Below are 20,846 nucleotides of genomic sequence, written 5' to 3'. Positions count from 1 at the left end.
TCGTTACAGTATTCGTTATAATAATGGTTTATTAACGGTGGAGATATTAGACCGCATAGCATGTTACAAAATAAACGGCAGTGTTTTAAATTGAACCCATTCATACTATACTTGCGCGATACTTGCCCACTTCGTTTTGTTCGCCTCCTGCTATTTGGACCAATCCAGCCTTTGCATTTTTATTGGACATTGTATCATTTGCGGCTTTTGTTTCCGCTTGTTTTTATGAGGCATGGATAAGGTAAAAATTCGGTCAATATGAGAATCTGAGTTTCACCGCAAAATTGCGAGTAAATAGCCGTGTTTGCATTGCTTCCCATAAAGGTCCCAATACAGGAAGCATCGCAACCAAATCGCACAAAAAGCTCGAGAGCGTGGACTAACAAAATTTTGTACGATTAATAAATAATAATTAGAAATCTTAATTGGCTAAGTTGTAAAACTTCCCACTGGAAACTTTGCTGCTCTTCAAATTTGTTGTACGACATTCCAATCAGCTTTTTTCTTCATCTCAAATGCTCCTGAAACGCTTGAAATATGATTGAACACCTCCGTGCACCCAGTGATCTGAAGTGGCGAGCTTCCATAATTCTATTGATAGTGTGGGTGCTCACTTTAATTTGAAAGTTTGAAATTTTTCGGCTCAAAAATTTAGGGAATCAGGTTGAAATCAAGTTGAAATCTTCGTATTTTTGTCATCTTAATCATTCAATTTGTTTTGTCATCTTAATTAATAGTCTGGTGCTTGAGGTTTTTCTTTTTTAGGTTTGAAACGTGGATTTATATGGAAATCTTTCCGCTGGTTTTTTGTACGCAACATTAACAAGAATCGTATTCAAGAAAACCTTCACTGTTTCTGCCACACAAAATGTTTTGCAGCTAAAAAAAGAATGATTTTGTGATGGGCAATCGTACAGTCATAAGGATTATGGTGGTTTTGCACACTCCTAGATAAGATTTCCCTCAAATATCGCCCAGCTTATAGCTTGAAACGTCCTCAGATCAATAAAGCCTTTCACCCCTGCGAGGTTGATTAATTGGTACCTAACTTTTTCCGGATTGCTCGCCCCACCATTTATTGTACAGGAAGAATAAGTATCCATAAAATCCCTACGATTTTGACTCGAAATCGAACGCGTTGGCCACTCCAAACTGACTGATAAGCACCAAATACTTTCTTTTCTATGCTCTAATTCTGTGATAAGTTAAGGCAGAATGTAGGATTGTGCAAATGTGGTCCGGTGGTCTCAAGAGATTCGAACTGGAACGGGGCCAGATGTTGCTAAACTGTTGCCCATGTTTTGAGGAGTCGGAGATCGATTCCAAAAAAATGTATTAGATGATTTTTGCTATCAACGATCTTACATAGGTATAGTAGTAACCTGTAGTAACGAGGAGTTGCACGATGCTTCCATAATTTTCCTTTTTCCTCTCCGCTAAACCATGCGGTGGATTCCAAGAAAAATATGCCAATGATCTCGCCATTTCGTTACATAAATTTTCCATGAGAATCAGAGAGACAAATTGTCTTTTATCCTACAAGCCAATTTCAATCCGAGATTTTTTAAGCAACTTTCCGATGGACCAACACTTAAGTTGGTTGATGTGAGAAGGACTGTGAAAGCGAAATGTCTAGCGGAAAACAAAGGAGGACTCAAAGAGACTGACTTCACAGTTTTTGTTGCAGGTAAGCTAGAGCTCGCAAGCTTTACGTTTACGTTTAGTTTACGCGGCAGTTCCATGAGAAGTACTGCCTAGTTTCTTCAACAATAAGCCCCTTCCAGTAAGAACAAGTGGTACTTTTGAAGCGATGATGATAGGTACTGACTGACTCATTTCAGACAGTTTTTACTTTTCCCGTGAATATCCCGTGGAAAGGTAGAAACGGCAAAAATTTGCTAAGATCTTTTGTTCTGCATAAACTTTACATATCTGGTATCTTTCTCAGCTTTTATCACAGCGCGAACCATCATCTTCTAATCTTCTATACGATTTTCATCTTGTTACTGTATTATCTACACATTCTTCATCTCTTCTCAGTTAAACCTGTTGGTACTTCTCTTCCTTACACGCCCTGTTGTATTCAACCACTAGAACTACTACCTCGTATGGAACGGAGCTAACAGCTAAGTGGTGCACCATCAGCCTATATAGTAACGCGCTTGTGTGTGCTTGCCTGTGTGTCGCGAAACTACCCTAATGAGATGTAAAGCTTTGAACTTGTGGAAACCGAACCAGCTCCACCCACCCTCTTAGTCATGTGTTGAGGAGAACATATAAACCTTTATGAGCATCTTCATCTTCAATTCAAAGCAGTAGAAGTGATTTGTCCTTCGATTGAACAGATGAATTGGCAGTTTTTGTTTACTGCATCCACTAATTACAAACTTGTCGCATTCTCTTTCGGAACATTCTTCTTCTGAAGTTTCTCAAAAGTAAAGTACCTTTTTCTTACGTAGGACTCAAAAACTAGGAAAATGTGATTCGAAAGTGTGACTCTTCTCTGGGCAATATCTTTGATGTGATATCTCTCTTTTCCGCAAATCTTGCTGATGTAACATGCTATTTAAATTATCAATTACGTTTTTATATTTCTTTGCAGAGAAAACATGTCATATTGTTTAAGAGTTTCAGTTAAAGACAAACAAAAAATTAAGTTCGTTGTACGTCCAATTCTGGCATTAGATTAAATCTTTGCCTTCTTTCTTTTTTGAATGTTTCCATTCTTTTCATTTTCAGCATTTGCACAAAAAGTCCTTTTGTTTCTTTGGTGACTTTTTGTATGTGGATTGTTTGCTACTTCGTTCCGTGTGTGTTTCTGTTTTTTTTTTCACTGCTTCAGTTCTCGTGTTGTTGCGAAAAGAAAACTTTGTAGTTTGAACGTACAAGAAACTTTCGTTCCTACTTCTTATTTTCGTGGTGTTTAAGATGGGTCCCACGGCGTTGAATTTGTGTGCCGATGCCAGCGAGCGCTGGGAACTACAAATTTGGCGCGACGGCGCAAAAACGCGCAAGGCAGTTATTGGTTCAGCAGTACCGAACTGTAAATCGAAGCGGATTTGTCAAAAAATGAACGAGCCTTTTCACAATCGTAATAACTGCGTGTGTTGCGTTTCGTCCCTATGTATTCATCCGCATGTCTGTCTCCCAGCATGTGTCCTCCAAGTTAGTAATACCCTCCCTTCCCACAAAAATTGCATTGGAAGCAAGCATACAAACAAACTAACTTTTTAAGTATGACGATGACGTTAATGTCATTTCATGTTGGCACATAACCCTATGTTGATAGTAGGAGAAAAGGACGAAAATATCTAATACTTCGAAAAATGTTTTCAAAGTGTACTGAAGGAATATAGATGTGAAACCAAATTAGAATATTCTCGAAGTGATGCCCTGACTCCTCTAAGAAAAAAACTACTAAATCTTTTATCAATGCTTAAGCGTCGTCGCGTCTAAAAAGAATATTTAAAACGCAGTTGTTAGAAGGAAAATTTAACTCTCTAGCAAAAATTTTTGGAAAGTACCACTAATTTTAATTTTTATTGATCAATGAAAGCGAACGAATCTAGAACCACAAGAAATCTGAAGTGCAACTTTAGCCCCACTTTCAGACTAATAGTTACATAAGGCAAAAAATGTCAAATGACCCAATTTGTTTAGAAAAAAGGAAGGATTTCTAAACATTTTATCTCGTAGCATGATCCTCTAATCAACTAATAATGGCTAGTCTACATTGGGCAAGACAGCTTGACCTGTGGCCGAATTCCACAATTACGTTAAAGATCGCTGTGGAGCCAATACTAGCTTCAGCAGTGCTGCGCAGCTGAGGTTGGGTCCTACCGCGTCACTTTGAGTGGCACAATAATTATACAAAGTCCGGCCTAAGGATAGTAAACGATGAACAATGAAACTGGCAGAAGTGGTTGGAAAAAAGAAAAGAATTGCGACATAGAGGCATCAGAACACCTTTGCGAAAAGCATCTTCCTGTTTTTAGAATGTCGAAATAGATTCAAAATAAATAATGCAGATAGAAATTGCGTCGATTAATGATGTAGTGAAAAATTGTGCTGAACTAAGCATCTAAAGGTCCATAATATAGACTGCCCTTACTGAAATGTTCCAAATCAGTCCTCTCTAATTGTTCGCAGGCTTTCTAGAACACTTCGATTGTAAAAGTTGACTTTTAACAACTTTTGTAGTAAGATTCTGGATGTGGTAACGCCATGTCTGACGGAAATTTGCTTTAGGTCCCGGATCACCACCCGAGAACGTTCATTTGCAAGCAGACAAGCCAGTTACGATTACTGTGCAGTGGGATCCTCCGACGATCCCCAACGGCAATATCACCAAGTACATTATCTACTACACACCATTGGACGATCAGGTTTGTGTTCAACACAGACTGACTCATGCGGATCGAAACGTCAGCTTTGTAGGATCCAGCTCATCAGATTGGTCAGGTTCAGTCACGGCCAATCAACGAGTGGTTGACTTATCACGACACTCCCGATGCAGATGGCACAAGAAAAGTGGACTTGAAGGACTTCATAGAGACAGATACTGCTTATGCGGTGGTTGTCCAAGCCATCAACAACGACGGACCTGGCCCATACTCGAACCAGTACACCATCCGCACCATGTCACGAGGTGGGTTTTAGAAACAGTGATCACATTCCTGATTGCTTGGTTTTTAACGTCGCTTTAAGCTCGGGAAGGTCCACCAACGGATTTGCGTGTGGAGCCAGATGGGCAGAGATCAGCGGTGGTGGAATGGAAAGAGCCTACGACAACCGACGTAAAACCTGTTGGCTATGAAATATACTATGTACCCGGTGACAAGAGTGTCGACGCTGATGACCAGGTGTTGAGCGACTGGTACGTTCTTATTTTTATACTTTAATCTCCACCTCCACTGAACTTCCAAGTGTTTTCGCATTACGGTCATTAAAGACAACGTATCATTTTGAGATTATGAGTTTGGGGATTGTGATCTCTTCACGAACGGATGAGGGTAGGCGCATAGTTAACGAATATGAGCGTGACGACGCTCACTTCTGCCTAGTAATCCAGAAAAAGGCGTATGAAAAAGCCTTGGTTGCACTGGTGTTCCTAACGATGCAACTTATGGGGTGTAAGAAGATGGTAATCCGTCATGCGTTAGCGACCGTGCAGGTTGTTGAGCTTCTGCTGCTTGTCTGAGCTTCTGAATTTGGTTTGTAGGGGGGACTGTTGGAACAGAAGCTGTTTGCCACTTCTTCTTCCTGAGCTACTAGCCGAAATTGAGCATGATTACGCTCATGGTCACGAACTACACCGATACACCTATCTATTTGTGAAATGCTTCCAACCTCGTCAGTTTCGTGGCTTCCTGCATTTAAGTTAAGAAGGTGTGCTGTACGCGAAAGAAGAAACAAATACATGAAACCTACAGAAAACTATCAAACTCCTTTTAAATAGAGTCCTTCTCAATAAAATTCTTCATAATCTATTTCACTTCTGTTTTTTTAGATCTTATTTTACAGGATTAAAGTTAGTTGCTTTTTTCAGGTCGAAGATTGTCATTGATGATCCGAACAAACTCACGCATAGAATCCAGAACTTGCTTCAGCCAGACACTGACTATGTTTTCAAGATTCGCGCCATCTATCCTGACGGTCCAAGCGTATTCTCCGAGCCATGTATAATGAAGACTCTTCCAGACGGTTCGTTAGTTCTCAGTGCGATTACGTGGCGCAATGCTCGTTCACCATTTGCACCCACTGACTACTGCAGGTAACGCGCCGTACATTCAAATCTCTACTGGTGAGAATGGAGTGGCTGGTAGTACAAATATCGACGTGCTGCCCGGATCACAAATCACAGTGTCCTGCAACGCCACAGGACTACCATTGCCCTCCGTCAAATGGATTAGAGGAGGCACTTATGAAATTGATCCGAGCACAGTGAGTGTCCCCTAAGGGATCTTTCAATGAATTATTTGAAACTGCATACAAAAACCTAGTCCAGGTCGACACGGCAGCCAAGCACGCCCAGTTTTCTCTGAAAGTGGCAAACATCACAGAAGATACGACCTTCAACTGTGTAGCGCAGAATCCACTCGGCCACGCAAACTGGACTATAAATGTTAACTTGTTGCCAGGTGTGAAATCTTGAAAGAAATACACATTACACTTGGGTGATTACTAGAAAACCAACCCATGCCCTTACGTCTGCTCAGACAGCATCCCACAAAATTTACTTCTAGATAACATTGCTTTTTACCGGACTTTCTTCTTGATAGAATTCCCCGTACAGATTGAATTCCACGTAAAAAATCAAGCGACGAGACGGTTTTTGATCTTTGTCTTTTTGAATTACAGGGATTTGAGCAGCACAAATCTAGATAGTAACGGAGAATTCTACATGCAATCTTTCGGTCCAGTCACAAACAGAAAAACATGGTGAGGCTCGTATCCTAGACTGATTGACGTGGTACATGGAGCATCATCACCGTAGATGTTCCATGTGTTTCATGAGAGACTAAAGTGTTGTGATACTGCCTGGATATCGGTGAAAGATACAATGCAGTCGAAACGACATGACTAGGGATGCAATTTCGTAGGTGATAGCGCTCGCGCTCTCATAGCAACTAAAACGTTTTCCCTCAGTTATTAGTCATATTCTACAGGATATTACAGTGACTTCTTTTCAGAGTAGTTCGCTAGTATTTCTTTGGAGTTTTTTCTTACCTTTGTTTGTATCTGAGTGAGTCTTGTAATCTCCTCAGGCAACCAACTCACTTCAAACGAAACAATTAATCGAGTTATCTAGTTCAGCAGTTGTCCTTGTAATTCAGCAAGGTAGAGGAAAAAACCAAGGATAGAAAAACGGAGGTCAACTGAGAGGGAAGTCATTAATTCATGCTGCTCACAACAACTGCATTGTTCAAATTAATCGTCTTAAAATCGATTTCTCATTTTGGAGTGCTAAAATTATGTCTACTGAATAACTCCTTCTTAAATGAGAAAAATTCTTGTATGTTGAGGACATTTAGAACGGATATAGGCGGATACTTCAGAATAGGATATGAGAAGGTACAAATCGTTTAGGTTTAGGACTCACAATATTTCACACTCGTCTCAGTCGTATCTACTCCCATGCGCAAGCCCATGGCATCTGGGTCTCAACTTGGTAGCACAAAACGATTTAATGAAGTAGCTGTTACTGCCACTTTTCCGTAAAAAAGTTACTAAAGTAGGAAACTTCCAAGAAAAACTTGATGCTGTTTCTGCAAAATCTCAACTTGCAACCTTATTCTGACAGTTCATGTCACAAACTCGAAAAGATCGGCTGAAAGTACAGGAGTCAATAATTTTTTCGCCCAAACATTATATTTCTGTAGTTAATTTTTGAACTGAGCAGTTAATCTAATAGTTGCTACTGTCGATATCACGCTTATGCACGCCTTGATTTTACAGCTAAAAAAATTGAATATGCAAGAGTCCATTATGTCACGACTATGCTTCAGGTCTTGAACCTGAATGGAAAGATGACTTTGTCGTTTCAAAGTCAGAAAATGGCGAGGTGGTGTTGGTCTTCAGCGATAACCTGCCAGATTATCTCAAGCCACCTGTAAGTGTACTATTAAGTATTGAAGAAACTCCGTACTCCGTACTGACAAATCAAATGCATTGTTTTTTTTTTTAGAATGATTGGGTGATACGGTACACAGATAACCCGGACCTGCCAAAAGACGACTGGACCGTGCTGCCATCTGATTCAGCAACCTTAACCAGAGTCCCTGTGCCTGATATGGAACCAGGAACCTACTACTACCTTGTGGTTGACAGCCCTGAGAAAGGAATTCAAACTCCAACCCTGCTTGTCATGACACCCAGTGAGTTAATTTCGGTTATAACTGGTGACAGTTTGCGTAAAGATCTCATTTACAGAACCACCCAGCGACATCCGAGTTGGAACAAACATCAACGATGAGTCGATTGTCGATTTCAAAGAAGCCATCACCTCGCAACCAGTGAAAGTAAGTGTCTTTCAACAAAAATCTATCATGATCTAGCAGTAATTGTCTTCGAATTAACCCTCAACTAGCCTTTTTGTCATTTCAAGAAAATTAAGTCTTTTTATTTACACACGTAGAATCCATGTCCCGTAGAAAAATTAAGTGCGATTTTTAGAAATAACAACACATGGTAAGCTCGGCAGGCATAGTGCTAGCGTTCTCAGGTGAAACGAAAGCGCCTGGAAAGGCTTTGCTCCCTTTCATAAACTCTAAAGGAATTGGCAATACAAATTCAGGAACTTAATGAAATTGACACTCCTGGGAGGAAATCGTTTCCTGTATCGTTTTTCTACTCTCCCATTCCCTTTCCCGAATACTGATTTGTGTGATAGCGCATAGAAGTATTCGTAACGACAGCCTACATCGCTCCTGAAAACAAAACATGACAAAGACAACGCAGCGGTTAGGGGTCACCTGTGCAACTGCCTTGGTCACGGTTGGACACCCTCTATTACCAAACAAACTTTTCATTCGTATTTGGTCAGTAATTTGGTAAAAGACTAGTATGGAAAAATAAGGACACTTGACTGTTCGTCTCGCAAGCTGTTCGCTGCATACATATTCATAATCTTCTGCAGTTCATAGCTGAAGTTGAACGTGCTCTCGCATCCCAAGTTTCATGCTCACCTGCAGTTATCATTTCACTTTTCTTCAAACACACTGCAACTTGTTCATTTTCACTCGCGATGAAAGACGAAGATATTATGTTAAATGTTATATCGTATTTATTATATGTTAGTATTGAAGGAGTTAGCCCTACCCTCCTCTGGTTTCAGCATCACAATTTAATGACATACTACTGTGATCAGAAAGTACGAAGACTTGCTCAAATAAAACAAAAACGGTATATTATTCTTCAAAATTTGTTTCATCTCCTCCAAAGTACTCCCACTCGACAGCAATACACTTATGCCAACGCTTGTTTCAATTTTCGAAACATTTGTTACACTCGATTTGTGGGATGACCTTAAACGCCTTCTTCAATGCCGCTTTTATCTCCTCGATCGTCTCCTCGATCGCAAACGTCAACAAACGTTAACAGACATAACTCATAACAACTGACGCTCATGAAATTTGACACAGATGTCAATAAAGGTTGTGCCAAAATGAGGGAAAAATTATGCATCAGGATAAACCCAGGAGTTTCATGTTGAAAAGTCTTACTACTTTTTGATCACAGTAGTAGAAATACCTATTGTTCCTTGCTGTCAGATGTATCCGACCATGTGTGTGACCTGTGCAGATGTAGAATATTTCAGAAATACAGTATTAAAGTCTGGAAATTGGACGACCCCACTAACGTCAAATTCTACGAGACCACACCCGACGTCTCAAGCGGAGTTGTCCTCGACGGTCTTGAACCAGACACGGATTACGCAGTTCAGGTACAACGGCATATGCTCTTTATTTCTCGACAAATCAATCAGGAAATCATTAATTGCAGATCGCAGCGGAATTTTATGAAGGAGATAACCTACCCAGTGAACCGGTTCCTGTCAGAACTCCACCGGGAGGTAAATATTTCGATACACTGCGAATAGAATATCTGCATATCTTTATCTAATTTCTAAATTTTCCGATTCAAACTCAGACAGTCCACCTGGGGTTGAGTTAACAGATTGTCATTTAGAATTATAAGTCACTAAGTTTCTTTTGTTCGTAAGACGTTTTACTAACAAATTCGGTTAGTCTCTCAAAGCCAGGAAGTAGCCAGGAAGTAATTCAATAGAGCATCACGCAGCATAGAGAAAATTAGACCTGCCAAAAAGGACATTTTTCAGTTAACAAAGAGTTTTCTGGAAAGTACTTTCAATATCCCACTAATATAAAGGGAGAAATACAGTAAAGAAAAAATGTTGGGTAGTAAGTAAAGGGTGGATTGTTTTGTTACGCAGCTACCCAATGCATTCAGCTATGTGCGTTGTGGTTTGAGTAGATGCACACAACAATTTATTTGATCTTGACTTTTCTAGTTCTAGTTTCTAGTTCTAGTGTTTAGTAGCTCCGCTACTAGTGGCTGGGAAGATTCATCTGCAAAATTATTATTCCATACGCACCTTTTTCATGACTATTCTTTCATCTCTTTCCGTGTTTCTGTGAAAACAAAACTTCCTAGCTCAATCCCAACGCTGCATAACTATGTTTCCTTTAAATATAATTTTCTTTGCAGAGCTTTGCAAGTACAACTGAAAAATAACCAAAATGTGTCGCATTGTATGCTTTGCATCATTTTTTGAATAATGCAGTTTCCCAATTTCTTTCTCAAAATGAAGATGAGTAGTACCTTTTTTATTCTAAAACCTACTCTCTAGCATTTTTCATTCATTTTTATTTTTTCCTTCTTAGAGCTTCCGTTAGATTTTAATGCACCTCTTTGTAAATGCTCCCTCAAACTTCATGCTTTATGAAGAAAAAACTTCATGAAAAATTACATTATTCACCATGCATTATGCTCAATAAAATACTGAGCAGCGAGATATACTACACAAAGGGGAGAGTTCAGAACATAGATCCCCTCCCAAAAAATGTGTGGGCAATGTTTGATCAAAATCACTTAAAGGGGATGCGAGCTATGACTCCCAACAAGCATACACCACGCTTTTGTTATGTAAAGGATACGTTCGAAATTTGTAAACAAAAGTAGTTCAGCCCTTCTATATAATCACAATAGCGCACCTCGATTACCAAATGCTTTATGTTCGAAAATTATTGATATTCCGGAATGAACCTGACAAATTTACACAGCCAATATCTGTCTGTGTAACTGCATTACCGAAATGGTTCGACATCTGTTAAGATATGAATAATATTTCTAAGTAATTAAGTTTCCGTAGAAAATACAGTTCGTCGGACTTCGTTCTATTATTATCATTAGTGTGACGATAAGGGAAAAACTCACATATCAAGAAGTTCTCTTCACCCAATAGCAAAGAATTCAGAGAATTGATGAGATTGATGGATGCGGATCAAAACTGTGGAAATCTCATTGTAAAAAACCACTTATTTGAGCATACACATCACGGTGTACGTACACATTCTTGAGTAAAATGCTGTGGAGGGAAAAGTTGTTCCCCTGTCATTTAATGGTTCATTATAGTACTGATTTAGGTGTTACATGTGACTGTGCACATGCATGCACATTTGAAGAGAAGGATGATGGTACTGTAGCGTCAAAATGTTATTGTCACAGTGGTTTTGTACTAAGTGACGACGAGAAGTCATGCGAACCTTCTACAGGCGCTCCGACTACGTACACAATCGTTAGAGTCCGTCTATTGGTCTTCGTCGTATATCGCTTTTCTGCCTTTTTAATAATATTGCTTTAGGTGACACCTCCAGCATTTACAACGGAAGTGCAGCCGGAGGAAATTCTAAGTAGTTCTGTAGCACCTGGCGAATTAGAAACTATAGTAGCTACAGATTCAACAGGAAGGTTCATTGGATCAGACGCATCTCCACTGCCAACTGGAGCGGATGGCAAGGTTCTACAGGTTGAGGAGGTGAAGTCTACATTGCGACCGACAGATGCAAGCGGTCGGGAATTACCATTTGTTGTCGGGCCTGACGGTGTTCCCCTTAACGTGAACGCTGAAGGAGAGCTTGTTGATGGCAACGGAAATCCAATCATTATCGATGAAGAAGGTATTCCAAGAGATCCTTTCGGAAAACAGCTTCCTCAGAACAAAGAAGGAGCATGGATTTACCCACTGATCGATGCGAGCGGAAAACCACTTCCACTGGATGAAAACAATATGCCAATTATTAAAATGATCGATGTCCATGGAAAAGACATTCCGCTGGATGACAGCGGTCGTCCAATTGATTCTGATGGACTAGTTATAACGACAGACTCCATTGGCAGACCTCTCGATAAGGATGGAAATCCATTCCCCATAAATAAAGATGGATATTTTGTTGTTGTACCCGGCGGAAGAGCTACTATCGTTTCCGAAAGAACACCTGAGATTCCTCTGCTGATTGTTGATGGTGAGCCAATAAAAATGGATGAGAGTGGACAATACATTGACTCCATGGGTAACATCATTCCTACGGATGACGAAGGTGTGCCTCTTGATCGAGAGGGACATCCTTTGAAGAAAAATAAGGAAGGCAACTACGTAATGCCGCCGGAAAAAATAACGGAAGAAGGCGAACCTCTTCAGTTGACAACTGAGACTGTACCGATCAAAAAACCAGACGGATCACCCCTACCAACTGATGCCTCTGGAAATTTCATCACCGACGAGGGAACAGTCATTGAGGAAGACGAAGAAGGCAGACCTCTGGGTCCTGATGGACAAGTGTTACCAACTGACGAAAGTGGAAACTACATCTATCCACTTGTTGGACCTGATGGCCAGCCTCTACCGACTGATGAACACAGGCGACCTATTCATCCAGTTGTAGATTCTGATGGTGCACCACTACCGACGGATGCATCTGGTCATCCACTCGGGGAGGACGGAAGACCGGTACCAACCGATGCTAGCGGTGTTCCTCTCGACAAGGATGGACAACCTCTGCCAACGGACAGCAGTGGACATTACGTCACAGTCCCACGTGAGGAAGCTGTAAGCAAGGAGCTACCAACGGACGAAAGTGGAAAAGTCATTTATCCGGTGACGAAGCCGGACGGATCTCCTCTCCCAACAGACGCTTCAGGAAATTTCATCACCGACGAGGGAACAATCATTGAAAAAGACGAAGAAGGCAGACCTCTGGGTCCTGATGGACAAGTGTTACCAACTGACGAAAGTGGAAACTACATCTATCCACTTGTTGGACCTGATGGCCAGCCTCTACCGACTGATGAACACAGGCGACCTATTCATCCAGTTGTAGATTCTGATGGTGCACCACTACCGACAGATGAATCAGGTCATCCACTCGGAGAGGACGGAAGACCGGTGCCAACCGATGCCAGCGGTGTTCCACTGGACAGGGATGGACAACCTTTGCCAACGGACAGCAGTGGACATTACGTCACAGTCCCACGTGAAGAAGCAGTAACCAAGGAGCTACCACTGACGAAAGTGGAAAAGTTATCTATCCGGTGACGAAACCGGATGGATCACCCCTACCAACTGATGCTTCTGGAAATTTCATCACCGACGAGGGAACAGTCATTGAGAAAGACGAAGAAGGCAGACCTCTGGGTCCTGATGGACAAGTGTTACCAACCGACGAAACTGGAAACTACATCTATCCAGTAGTTGGACCTGATGGCCAGCCTCTACCGACTGATGAACACAGGCGACCTATTCATCCAGTTCTCGGTTCAGATGGAAGGCCACTACCGACAGATGAATCAGGTCATCCACTCGGGGAGGACGGAAGACCGGTACCAACCGATGCTAGCGGTGTTCCTCTCGACAAGGATGGACAACCTCTGCCAACGGACAGCAGTGGACATTACGTCACAGTCCCACGTGAGGAAGCTGTAAGCAAGGAGCTACCAACGGACGAAAGTGGAAAAGTCATTTATCCGGTGACGAAGCCGGACGGATCTCCTCTCCCAACAGACGCTTCAGGAAATTTCATCACCGACGAGGGAACAATCATTGAAAAAGACGAAGAAGGCAGACCTCTGGGTCCTGATGGACAAGTGTTACCAACCGACGAAACTGGAAACTACATCTATCCAATAGTTGGACCTGATGGCCAGCCTCTACCGACTGATGAACACAGGCGACCAATTCATCCAGTTGTAGATTCTGATGGAAGGCCACTACCGACAGATGAATCAGGTCATCCACTCGGAGAGGACGGAAGACCGGTGCCAACCGATGCTAGCGGTGTTCCTCTCGATAAGGATGGACAACCTCTGCCAACGGACAACAGTGGACATTACGTCACAGTCCCACGTGAGGAAGCTGTAAGCAAGGAGCTACCAACGGACGAAAGTGGAAAAGTCATTTATCCGGTGACAAAGCCGGACGGATCTCCTCTTCCAACAGACGCTTCGGGAAATTTCATCACCGACGAGGGAACAGTCATTGAAAAAGACGAAGAAGGCAGACCTCTGGGTCCTGATGGACAAGTGTTACCAACCGACGAAACTGGAAACTACATCTATCCAATAGTTGGACCTGATGGCCAGCCTCTACCGACTGATGAACACAGGCGACCAATTCATCCAGTTGTAGATTCTGATGGAAGGCCACTACCGACAGATGAATCAGGTCATCCACTCGGAGAGGACGGAAGACCGGTGCCAACCGATGCTAGCGGTGTTCCTCTCGATAAGGATGGACAACCTCTGCCAACGGACAACAGTGGACATTACGTCACAGTCCCACGTGAGGAAGCTGTAAGCAAGGAGCTACCAACGGACGAAAGTGGAAAAGTCATTTATCCGGTGACAAAGCCGGACGGATCTCCTCTTCCAACAGACGCTTCGGGAAATTTCATCACCGACGAGGGAACAGTCATTGAAAAAGACGAAGAAGGCAGACCTCTGGGTCCTGATGGACAAGTGTTACCAACCGACGAAACTGGAAACTACATCTATCCAATAGTTGGACCTGATGGCCAGCCTCTACCGACTGATGAACACAGGCGACCAATTCATCCAGTTGTAGATTCTGATGGAAGGCCACTACCGACAGATGAATCAGGTCATCCACTCGGAGAGGACGGAAGACCGGTGCCAACCGATGCTAGCGGTGTTCCTCTCGACAACGATGGACAACCTCTGCCAACGGACAGCAGTGGACATTACGTCACATTGCTATCACGAGAAAGTAGCGATACTGAATCAATTTTGAAATCAAAGCAATGTGCTATTGGCGAGCCTCAAACTGAGACTCTTCTATTCATTGTTGAAAGTTCCCACCAGAGTGCACCATATCTCACACCAATTAAGGAATTGCTTAAATCATTTATCAAATCCATACCTGAAGAAAGTATGCCTAAGATCGGGAAAATAATCTACGGAGCTACAACGGAGGTCACCATAGACATAGGACACTATAGGGATAAAGAAGAATTAGTCAACTCATTTGATGAAATCAGAGAAATCGGTGGATCTCCTGATGCTAATTTAGCCTTAAAGATTGCTATGCAACTCCTAATGGAAGAAGAACGTGGAGCAACAGTTGTTCTTCATTTGCATGTCACACCACTAAGGTATGCCGCGTTGCAGTTTCACTATAGCGAATGTGCAGAAATTTTCTATTCTTTAGTCGTCAATTTTTTTTTTAGTTTGCGAGACGGCTCATTAGCTGAAGCCATAAGGGAAAAGGATGTTAAGCTTGTTCATCTTGATGAGAAAAGTTGGTCAACGCGCGATTCGAAGGCAATTCAGAAATTCGTATGCTTAAAAGGTATTGGTGAGTGTCTGATCATATTCGGATTTTCACCGAAGTATTAGCTACCGAGAAGACTAATTCATAATATGGTGTAGAAATCTGCATATAGAATTTCCGGAGGCAGATATAAGTTTGAAGCAAACAGTAGTTTCAGTCATTGAAAGGGACAACTAGAAAAGTGCACTTGTAACAGCAAAGAATTGTGGTCCCGTTTTCAACAGATTGATTTGCATTTGAGGATGAAAAATCGACCAATGGAACAAAAAAAGTAGAAATTCATTTTGAAAAGTATGAGTGGGAGCGAATAGGGAACATATGCATTTATATTCCTCTTTTTCATTATGACTATTAATAACTATACTATCTTTATTTAATACTATTTCAGTGTATTATTATTTCCGTTCCAACAATAAGACTATCCAAAATGAGGGAAGTTAATAACGGAAATTATGTTATTGTTCATCGACAGAGTATAGTTGTTTACGATGAAGTTTTATGTCAAACGCCAAAAAAACCTTCAATCTTCAACTTCTTTCCACTTTTATGGATTTCTGGCTTACTTGGAGATGTTTTGTAAGTATAAATTGGTTTCACATATAAGTGCGTCAGTATCAGTTATGGTAAACAATGTTATCAACGCTGGTTATTATAAACAATAAGCTACTTCTAAATACTAGATATCTACCGCTGAAGTTTTACATAGTGTTTACGCCGTTTGCGAAGCAAGGGAACTTAACTCATTCAAACAATCGACGAGTGCTGTTTGAGATGAAATTTGCCCTACGAACATAAAAATCAAGCCCTTCAAGAAAAACGGTGAAGTCCTCCCCTCCATTCAAAGTTGTGTAGATGCTGATTTGAGCAAACAACAACTAATTCAAAACACCTGTTCGAACTTTTGTCTTCAGAAGAACGAATATAAAGGGGTACTTGGCCTGAAGTACTACCATCTTTAGATCGCTGTACGGGAGGGTGAATACACCTAATTTATTTGTTTTCCGAAAAATTCGACTAGAACGGGTAACGGAAGCGCTGTGTTAGTTCTTCATTGTCGCGCTACACCATCATTCTAACTACACTCCCGTTAACTCAAATAACGTTAAACGTGCGCAGACATTCTTAAGCAAATGGAAATATCTCTTAGACGGTAGATCAGAGGGAATGATAGCGATTCCTTGAATTGCAGTACAAAAATATGCAAATAAAGACATTACTACTCACACATCATCATTAGGATTTTTTTGAGACTGCGTAGATGCATAGATCGCATCGCAGACAGAGTTTAAAATATGTTATTCTTTCGAGAACGAGCCCATACCCTATGTGCTCTGTTGTGTTGTTTGGTTATTCTCAGTTTGCTCCCTCTAGAATCCGAACATTCGTGGGAAGCAAATTGTAACCAGAGATATTTCTGTGCATTAGCTGTTATCATCTGTGTCTTTGGCGTCTTCAAAATCGTTAAACTAATCCGACTTTGTTAGATAACGTTACGTTACGAACGTTAGATAGTAATAGTCTGTCGTGCACATCAGTGGAACGAACTATCTCGAAGTAATAAACAGAAAGACAGAGTATCTTCATCAGTATTATTATAATACGTTGTTTGTCTTGTAAGGTACCGTGTGTGAAGATACATTATCACTATGTGATTGGAAATAATAGTATCTTCCTTATCATACACTTTTCGAAACGATGGGATCACAAAAACTGTGATCACCGCACATCAGTGAGAAGGAAGGAAGTTCAGGAATGGTTGCATCAAAGAATTAGCGAGGCTTTCGCATCGTAATACCAGATCACTCTTCTCAATTCTCTCAAGTAATGGGTACCATGCTCATGTAAAATAAAAAACGAAGGCTTTTCATGAGCATCTAATTATATGGATGCAACATTGAGACTTTCCTCGACAAGCAGCAGCGTTTTCGAAAGACTGTCACATATCCTTAATAGGGGTCTGTTTAACACTCCTCTCCCAAACCTGTAGTTGGAAGGCAAAATGATCTTATCTCTGTGATCAGTACTTAGTAGTTTTCTCTAAAAAAAGTCGAGAAATCGGAACATGCAGTTTCTAAATATGTACTTCGGAACATATAATCTACGAAATATGTATTAGATTCAAACATTTCTTGGTGGTGCTAAGCTCTCGAGGTCATAATAAGTAAATGCAATCATCTAGAAATTAAAATACTGACTACTCCCTCACACTTCTGACTTCCTTAATCTCAGCTATTAGGTATGACTTTTTTTCTTCTCAAACTCAAAAAACCGCATAGAAATGAAGAGCATTGGCAGTGTGCTATATGCCGTTTGCTGGATGATTTCTTGCTATATGAGGTTTTGTCATGCTTCTTTTCCCTCAATTTTATTTATCATTATTTTCAGGTCGTCAAGTTGAGTGACAAGTAGACAGAACAGATCACTTTCGACGTCATTTTTTGTTACTTTTAACCGACGTAATGAAGCCGTTGGGGCCGAAATTGGTACCCTGCATTGAGGATGCGCAAAAATATCGATAATTTCCTCTTGATTCAAAAACAAGAATTTTCACATCAAAAACAAATCGCACATCAATCGACTAGTGGTCGTTGGCTGAAAAGTTCGTCTTTTTTCAATTTTTTTTTTGAACACAAGAACACTACTGCAAATTAGTCGATAATGCACTCAGTAGATATTTCCGCTCCCAAGCGTTTTACACTTCATTCGATAGGATTATTCGATGCTTCATACCGCTTTCATAACGATTCTTGTTCATATCCAAGTTTTTCACGGCTCATCCGATCCCCACAAATGTCACAAATATCCTAAAGATTATCATCTCTATCCTGAAGATCTGTGAAAGAACCAACAAAATTGAGAAGTCAAAATATTACTACTTTGTTGAGCTCGAAACTCTGACAATTAGTGCAGAACATTTTGGCAATTTTCTTTACTTCCATGCGCACTTGTAACTACGGGGAAACGGCAACCAAATCTCGTTATCGACTCCGAAGATGTTTTGGGTTGGGGCGTATTCCCACTCCTAAATCCGTAATGTGTCACGTTCCTTGCTGAGCGCAATTCCCTAATCATCTCGAGACCTGAAGAACCATACCAATTATTTCAAATAACACCTGATTTCCTTCCAACTCGGACAAAATTATTGCAGAAAATGCCGGGGATTACCTTTTCCATTACACTCACGAGATATGCATCAACCTAAACCATATCACACTACATCCCTTATTTATTACTTTCAGAAGTGATCATAGAGAACACTGTTAGAATAAGCTCTTTTGCAGGAAAACAACCTTTCGTGACGAAACCAGACGGATCACCCCTACCAACAGATGCTTCAGGAAATTTCATCACCGACGAGGGAACAATCATTGAAAAAGACGAAGAAGGCAGACCTCTGGGTCCTGATGGTCAAGTGTTACCAACCGACGAAAGTGGAAACTACATCTATGCAGTAATTGGACCTGATGGCCAGCCTCTACCGACTGATGAACACAGGCGACCTATTCATCCAGTTCTCGGTTCAGATGGAAGGCCACTACCGACAGATGAATCAGGTCATCCACTCGGAGAGGACGGAAGACCGGTGCCAACCGATGCTAGCGGTGTTCCTCTCGACAAGGATGGACAACCTCTGCCAACGGACAGCAGTGGACATTACGTCACAGTCCCACGTGAAGAAGCAGTAACCAAGGAGCTACTTACTGACGAAAGTGGAAAAGTTATCTATCCGGTGACGAAACCAGATGGATCACCCCTACCAACTGATGCCTCTGGAAATTTCATCACCGACGAGGGAACAGTCATTGAGAAAGACGAAGAAGGCAGACCTCTGGGTCCTGATGGACAAGTGTTACCAACCGACGAAACTGGAAACTACATCTATCCAGTAGTTGGACCTGATGGCCAGCCTCTACCGACTGATGAACACAGGCGACCTATTCATCCAGTTCTCGGTTCAGATGGAAGGCCACTACCGACAGATGAATCAGGTCATCCACTCGGAGAGGACGGAAGACCGGTGCCAACCGATGCTAGCGGTGTTCCTCTCGACAAGGATGGACAACCTCTGCCAACGGACAGCAGTGGACATTACGTCACAGTCCCACGTGAAGAAGCAGTAACCAAGGAGCTACTTACTGACGAAAGTGGAAAAGTTATCTATCCGGTGACGAAACCAGATGGATCACCCCTACCAACTGATGCCTCTGGAAATTTCATCACCGACGAGGGAACAGTCATTGAGAAAGACGAAGAAGGCAGACCTCTGGGTCCTGACGGACAAGTGTTACCAACCGACGAAACTGGAAACTACATCTATCCAGTAGTTGGACCTGATGGCCAGCCTCTACCGACTGATGAACACAGGCGACCTATTCATCCAGTTCTCGGTTCAGATGGAAGGCCACTACCGACAGATGAATCAGGTCATCCACTCGGAGAGGACGGAAGACCGGTGCCAACCGATGCCAGCGGTGTTCCACTGGACAGGGATGGACAACCTTTGCCAACGGACAGCAGTGGACATTACGTCACAGTCCCACGTGAAGAAGCAGTAACCAAGGAGCTACCTACTGACGAAAGTGGAAAAGTTATCTATCCGGTGACGAAACCAGATGGATCACCCCTACCAACTGATGCTTCTGGAAATTTCATCACCGACGAGGGAACAGTCATTGAGAAAGACGAAGAAGGCAGACCTCTGGGTCCTGATGGACAAGTGTTACCAACCGACGAAACTGGAAACTACATCTATCCAGTAGTTGGACCTGATGGCCAGCCTCTACCGACTGATGAACACAGGCGACCTATTCATCCAGTTCTCGGTTCAGATGGAAGGCCACTACCGACAGATGAATCAGGTCATCCACTCGGAGAGGACGGAAGACCGGTGCCAACCGATGCCAGCGGTGTTCCACTGGACAGGGATGGACAACCTTTGCCAACGGACAGCAGTGGACATTACGTCACAGTCCCACGTGAAGAAGCAGTAACCAAGGAGCTACCTACTGACGAAAGTGGAAAAGTTATCTATCCGGTGACGAAACCAGATGGATCACCCCTACCAACTGATGCCTCTGGAAATTTCATCACCGACGAGGGAACAGTCATTGAGAAAGACGAAGAAGGCAGACCTCTGGGTCCTGATGGACAAGTGTTACCAACCGACGAAACTGGAAACTACATCTATCCAGTAGTTGGACCTGATGGCCAGCCTCTACCGACTGATGAACACAGGCGACCTATTCATCCAGTTCTCGGTTCAGATGGAAGGCCACTACCGACAGATGAATCAGGTCATCCACTCGGAGAGGACGGAAGACCGGTGCCAACCGATGCCAGCGGTGTTCCACTGGACAGGGATGGACAACCTTCTGCCAACGGACAGCAGTGGACATTACGTCACAGTCCCACGTGAAGAAGCAGTAACCAAGGAGCTACCTACTGACGAAAGTGGAAAAGTTATCTATCCGGTGACGAA

At 42.1% G+C, this 20,846-nt stretch overlaps 1 protein-coding gene across 4 annotated transcripts in view; it reads left to right on the top strand.

Moving 5' to 3' along the window:
- The window catches only part of RB195_010896 (uncharacterized protein), a gene marked incomplete at both ends in the record, with an annotated part of 35,236 nt that extends 14,453 nt beyond the window's left edge, over positions 1–20,783 (top strand). For 3 of the 4 annotated variants that reach the window (XM_064192088.1, XM_064192087.1, XM_064192089.1), the window contains 17 exons: positions 1,570–1,687; positions 4,249–4,385; positions 4,438–4,648; positions 4,708–4,876; positions 5,549–5,703; positions 5,774–5,943; positions 6,008–6,140; positions 7,509–7,612; positions 7,688–7,877; positions 7,933–8,021; positions 9,320–9,445; positions 9,505–9,574; positions 11,169–11,326; positions 11,387–13,113; positions 13,209–15,188; positions 15,264–15,391; positions 18,649–20,783. In XM_064192088.1, the coding sequence (XP_064049669.1) occupies positions 1,570–1,687; positions 4,249–4,385; positions 4,438–4,648; positions 4,708–4,876; positions 5,549–5,703; positions 5,774–5,943; positions 6,008–6,140; positions 7,509–7,612; positions 7,688–7,877; positions 7,933–8,021; positions 9,320–9,445; positions 9,505–9,574; positions 11,169–11,326; positions 11,387–13,113; positions 13,209–15,188; positions 15,264–15,391; positions 18,649–20,783 (7,800 nt within the window). Of the gene's footprint in view, positions 1–1,569; positions 1,688–4,248; positions 4,386–4,437; positions 4,649–4,707; positions 4,877–5,548; positions 5,704–5,773; positions 5,944–6,007; positions 6,141–7,508; positions 7,613–7,687; positions 7,878–7,932; positions 8,022–9,319; positions 9,446–9,504; positions 9,575–11,168; positions 11,327–11,386; positions 15,189–15,263; positions 15,392–18,648 lie in introns of all 4 variants that reach the window. The other variant, XM_064192086.1, reaches the window with a different exon arrangement.
- Between the last annotated feature and the right edge of the window lie 63 nt (positions 20,784–20,846).

This window comes from Necator americanus, chromosome III (genome assembly GCF_031761385.1).
Source record: "Necator americanus strain Aroian chromosome III, whole genome shotgun sequence".
NCBI lineage: Eukaryota > Metazoa > Nematoda > Chromadorea > Rhabditida > Ancylostomatidae > Necator > Necator americanus.
The sequence above is the reverse complement of the archived record's forward strand: the minus strand, read 5'-3'. Positions and strand labels throughout refer to the sequence as shown.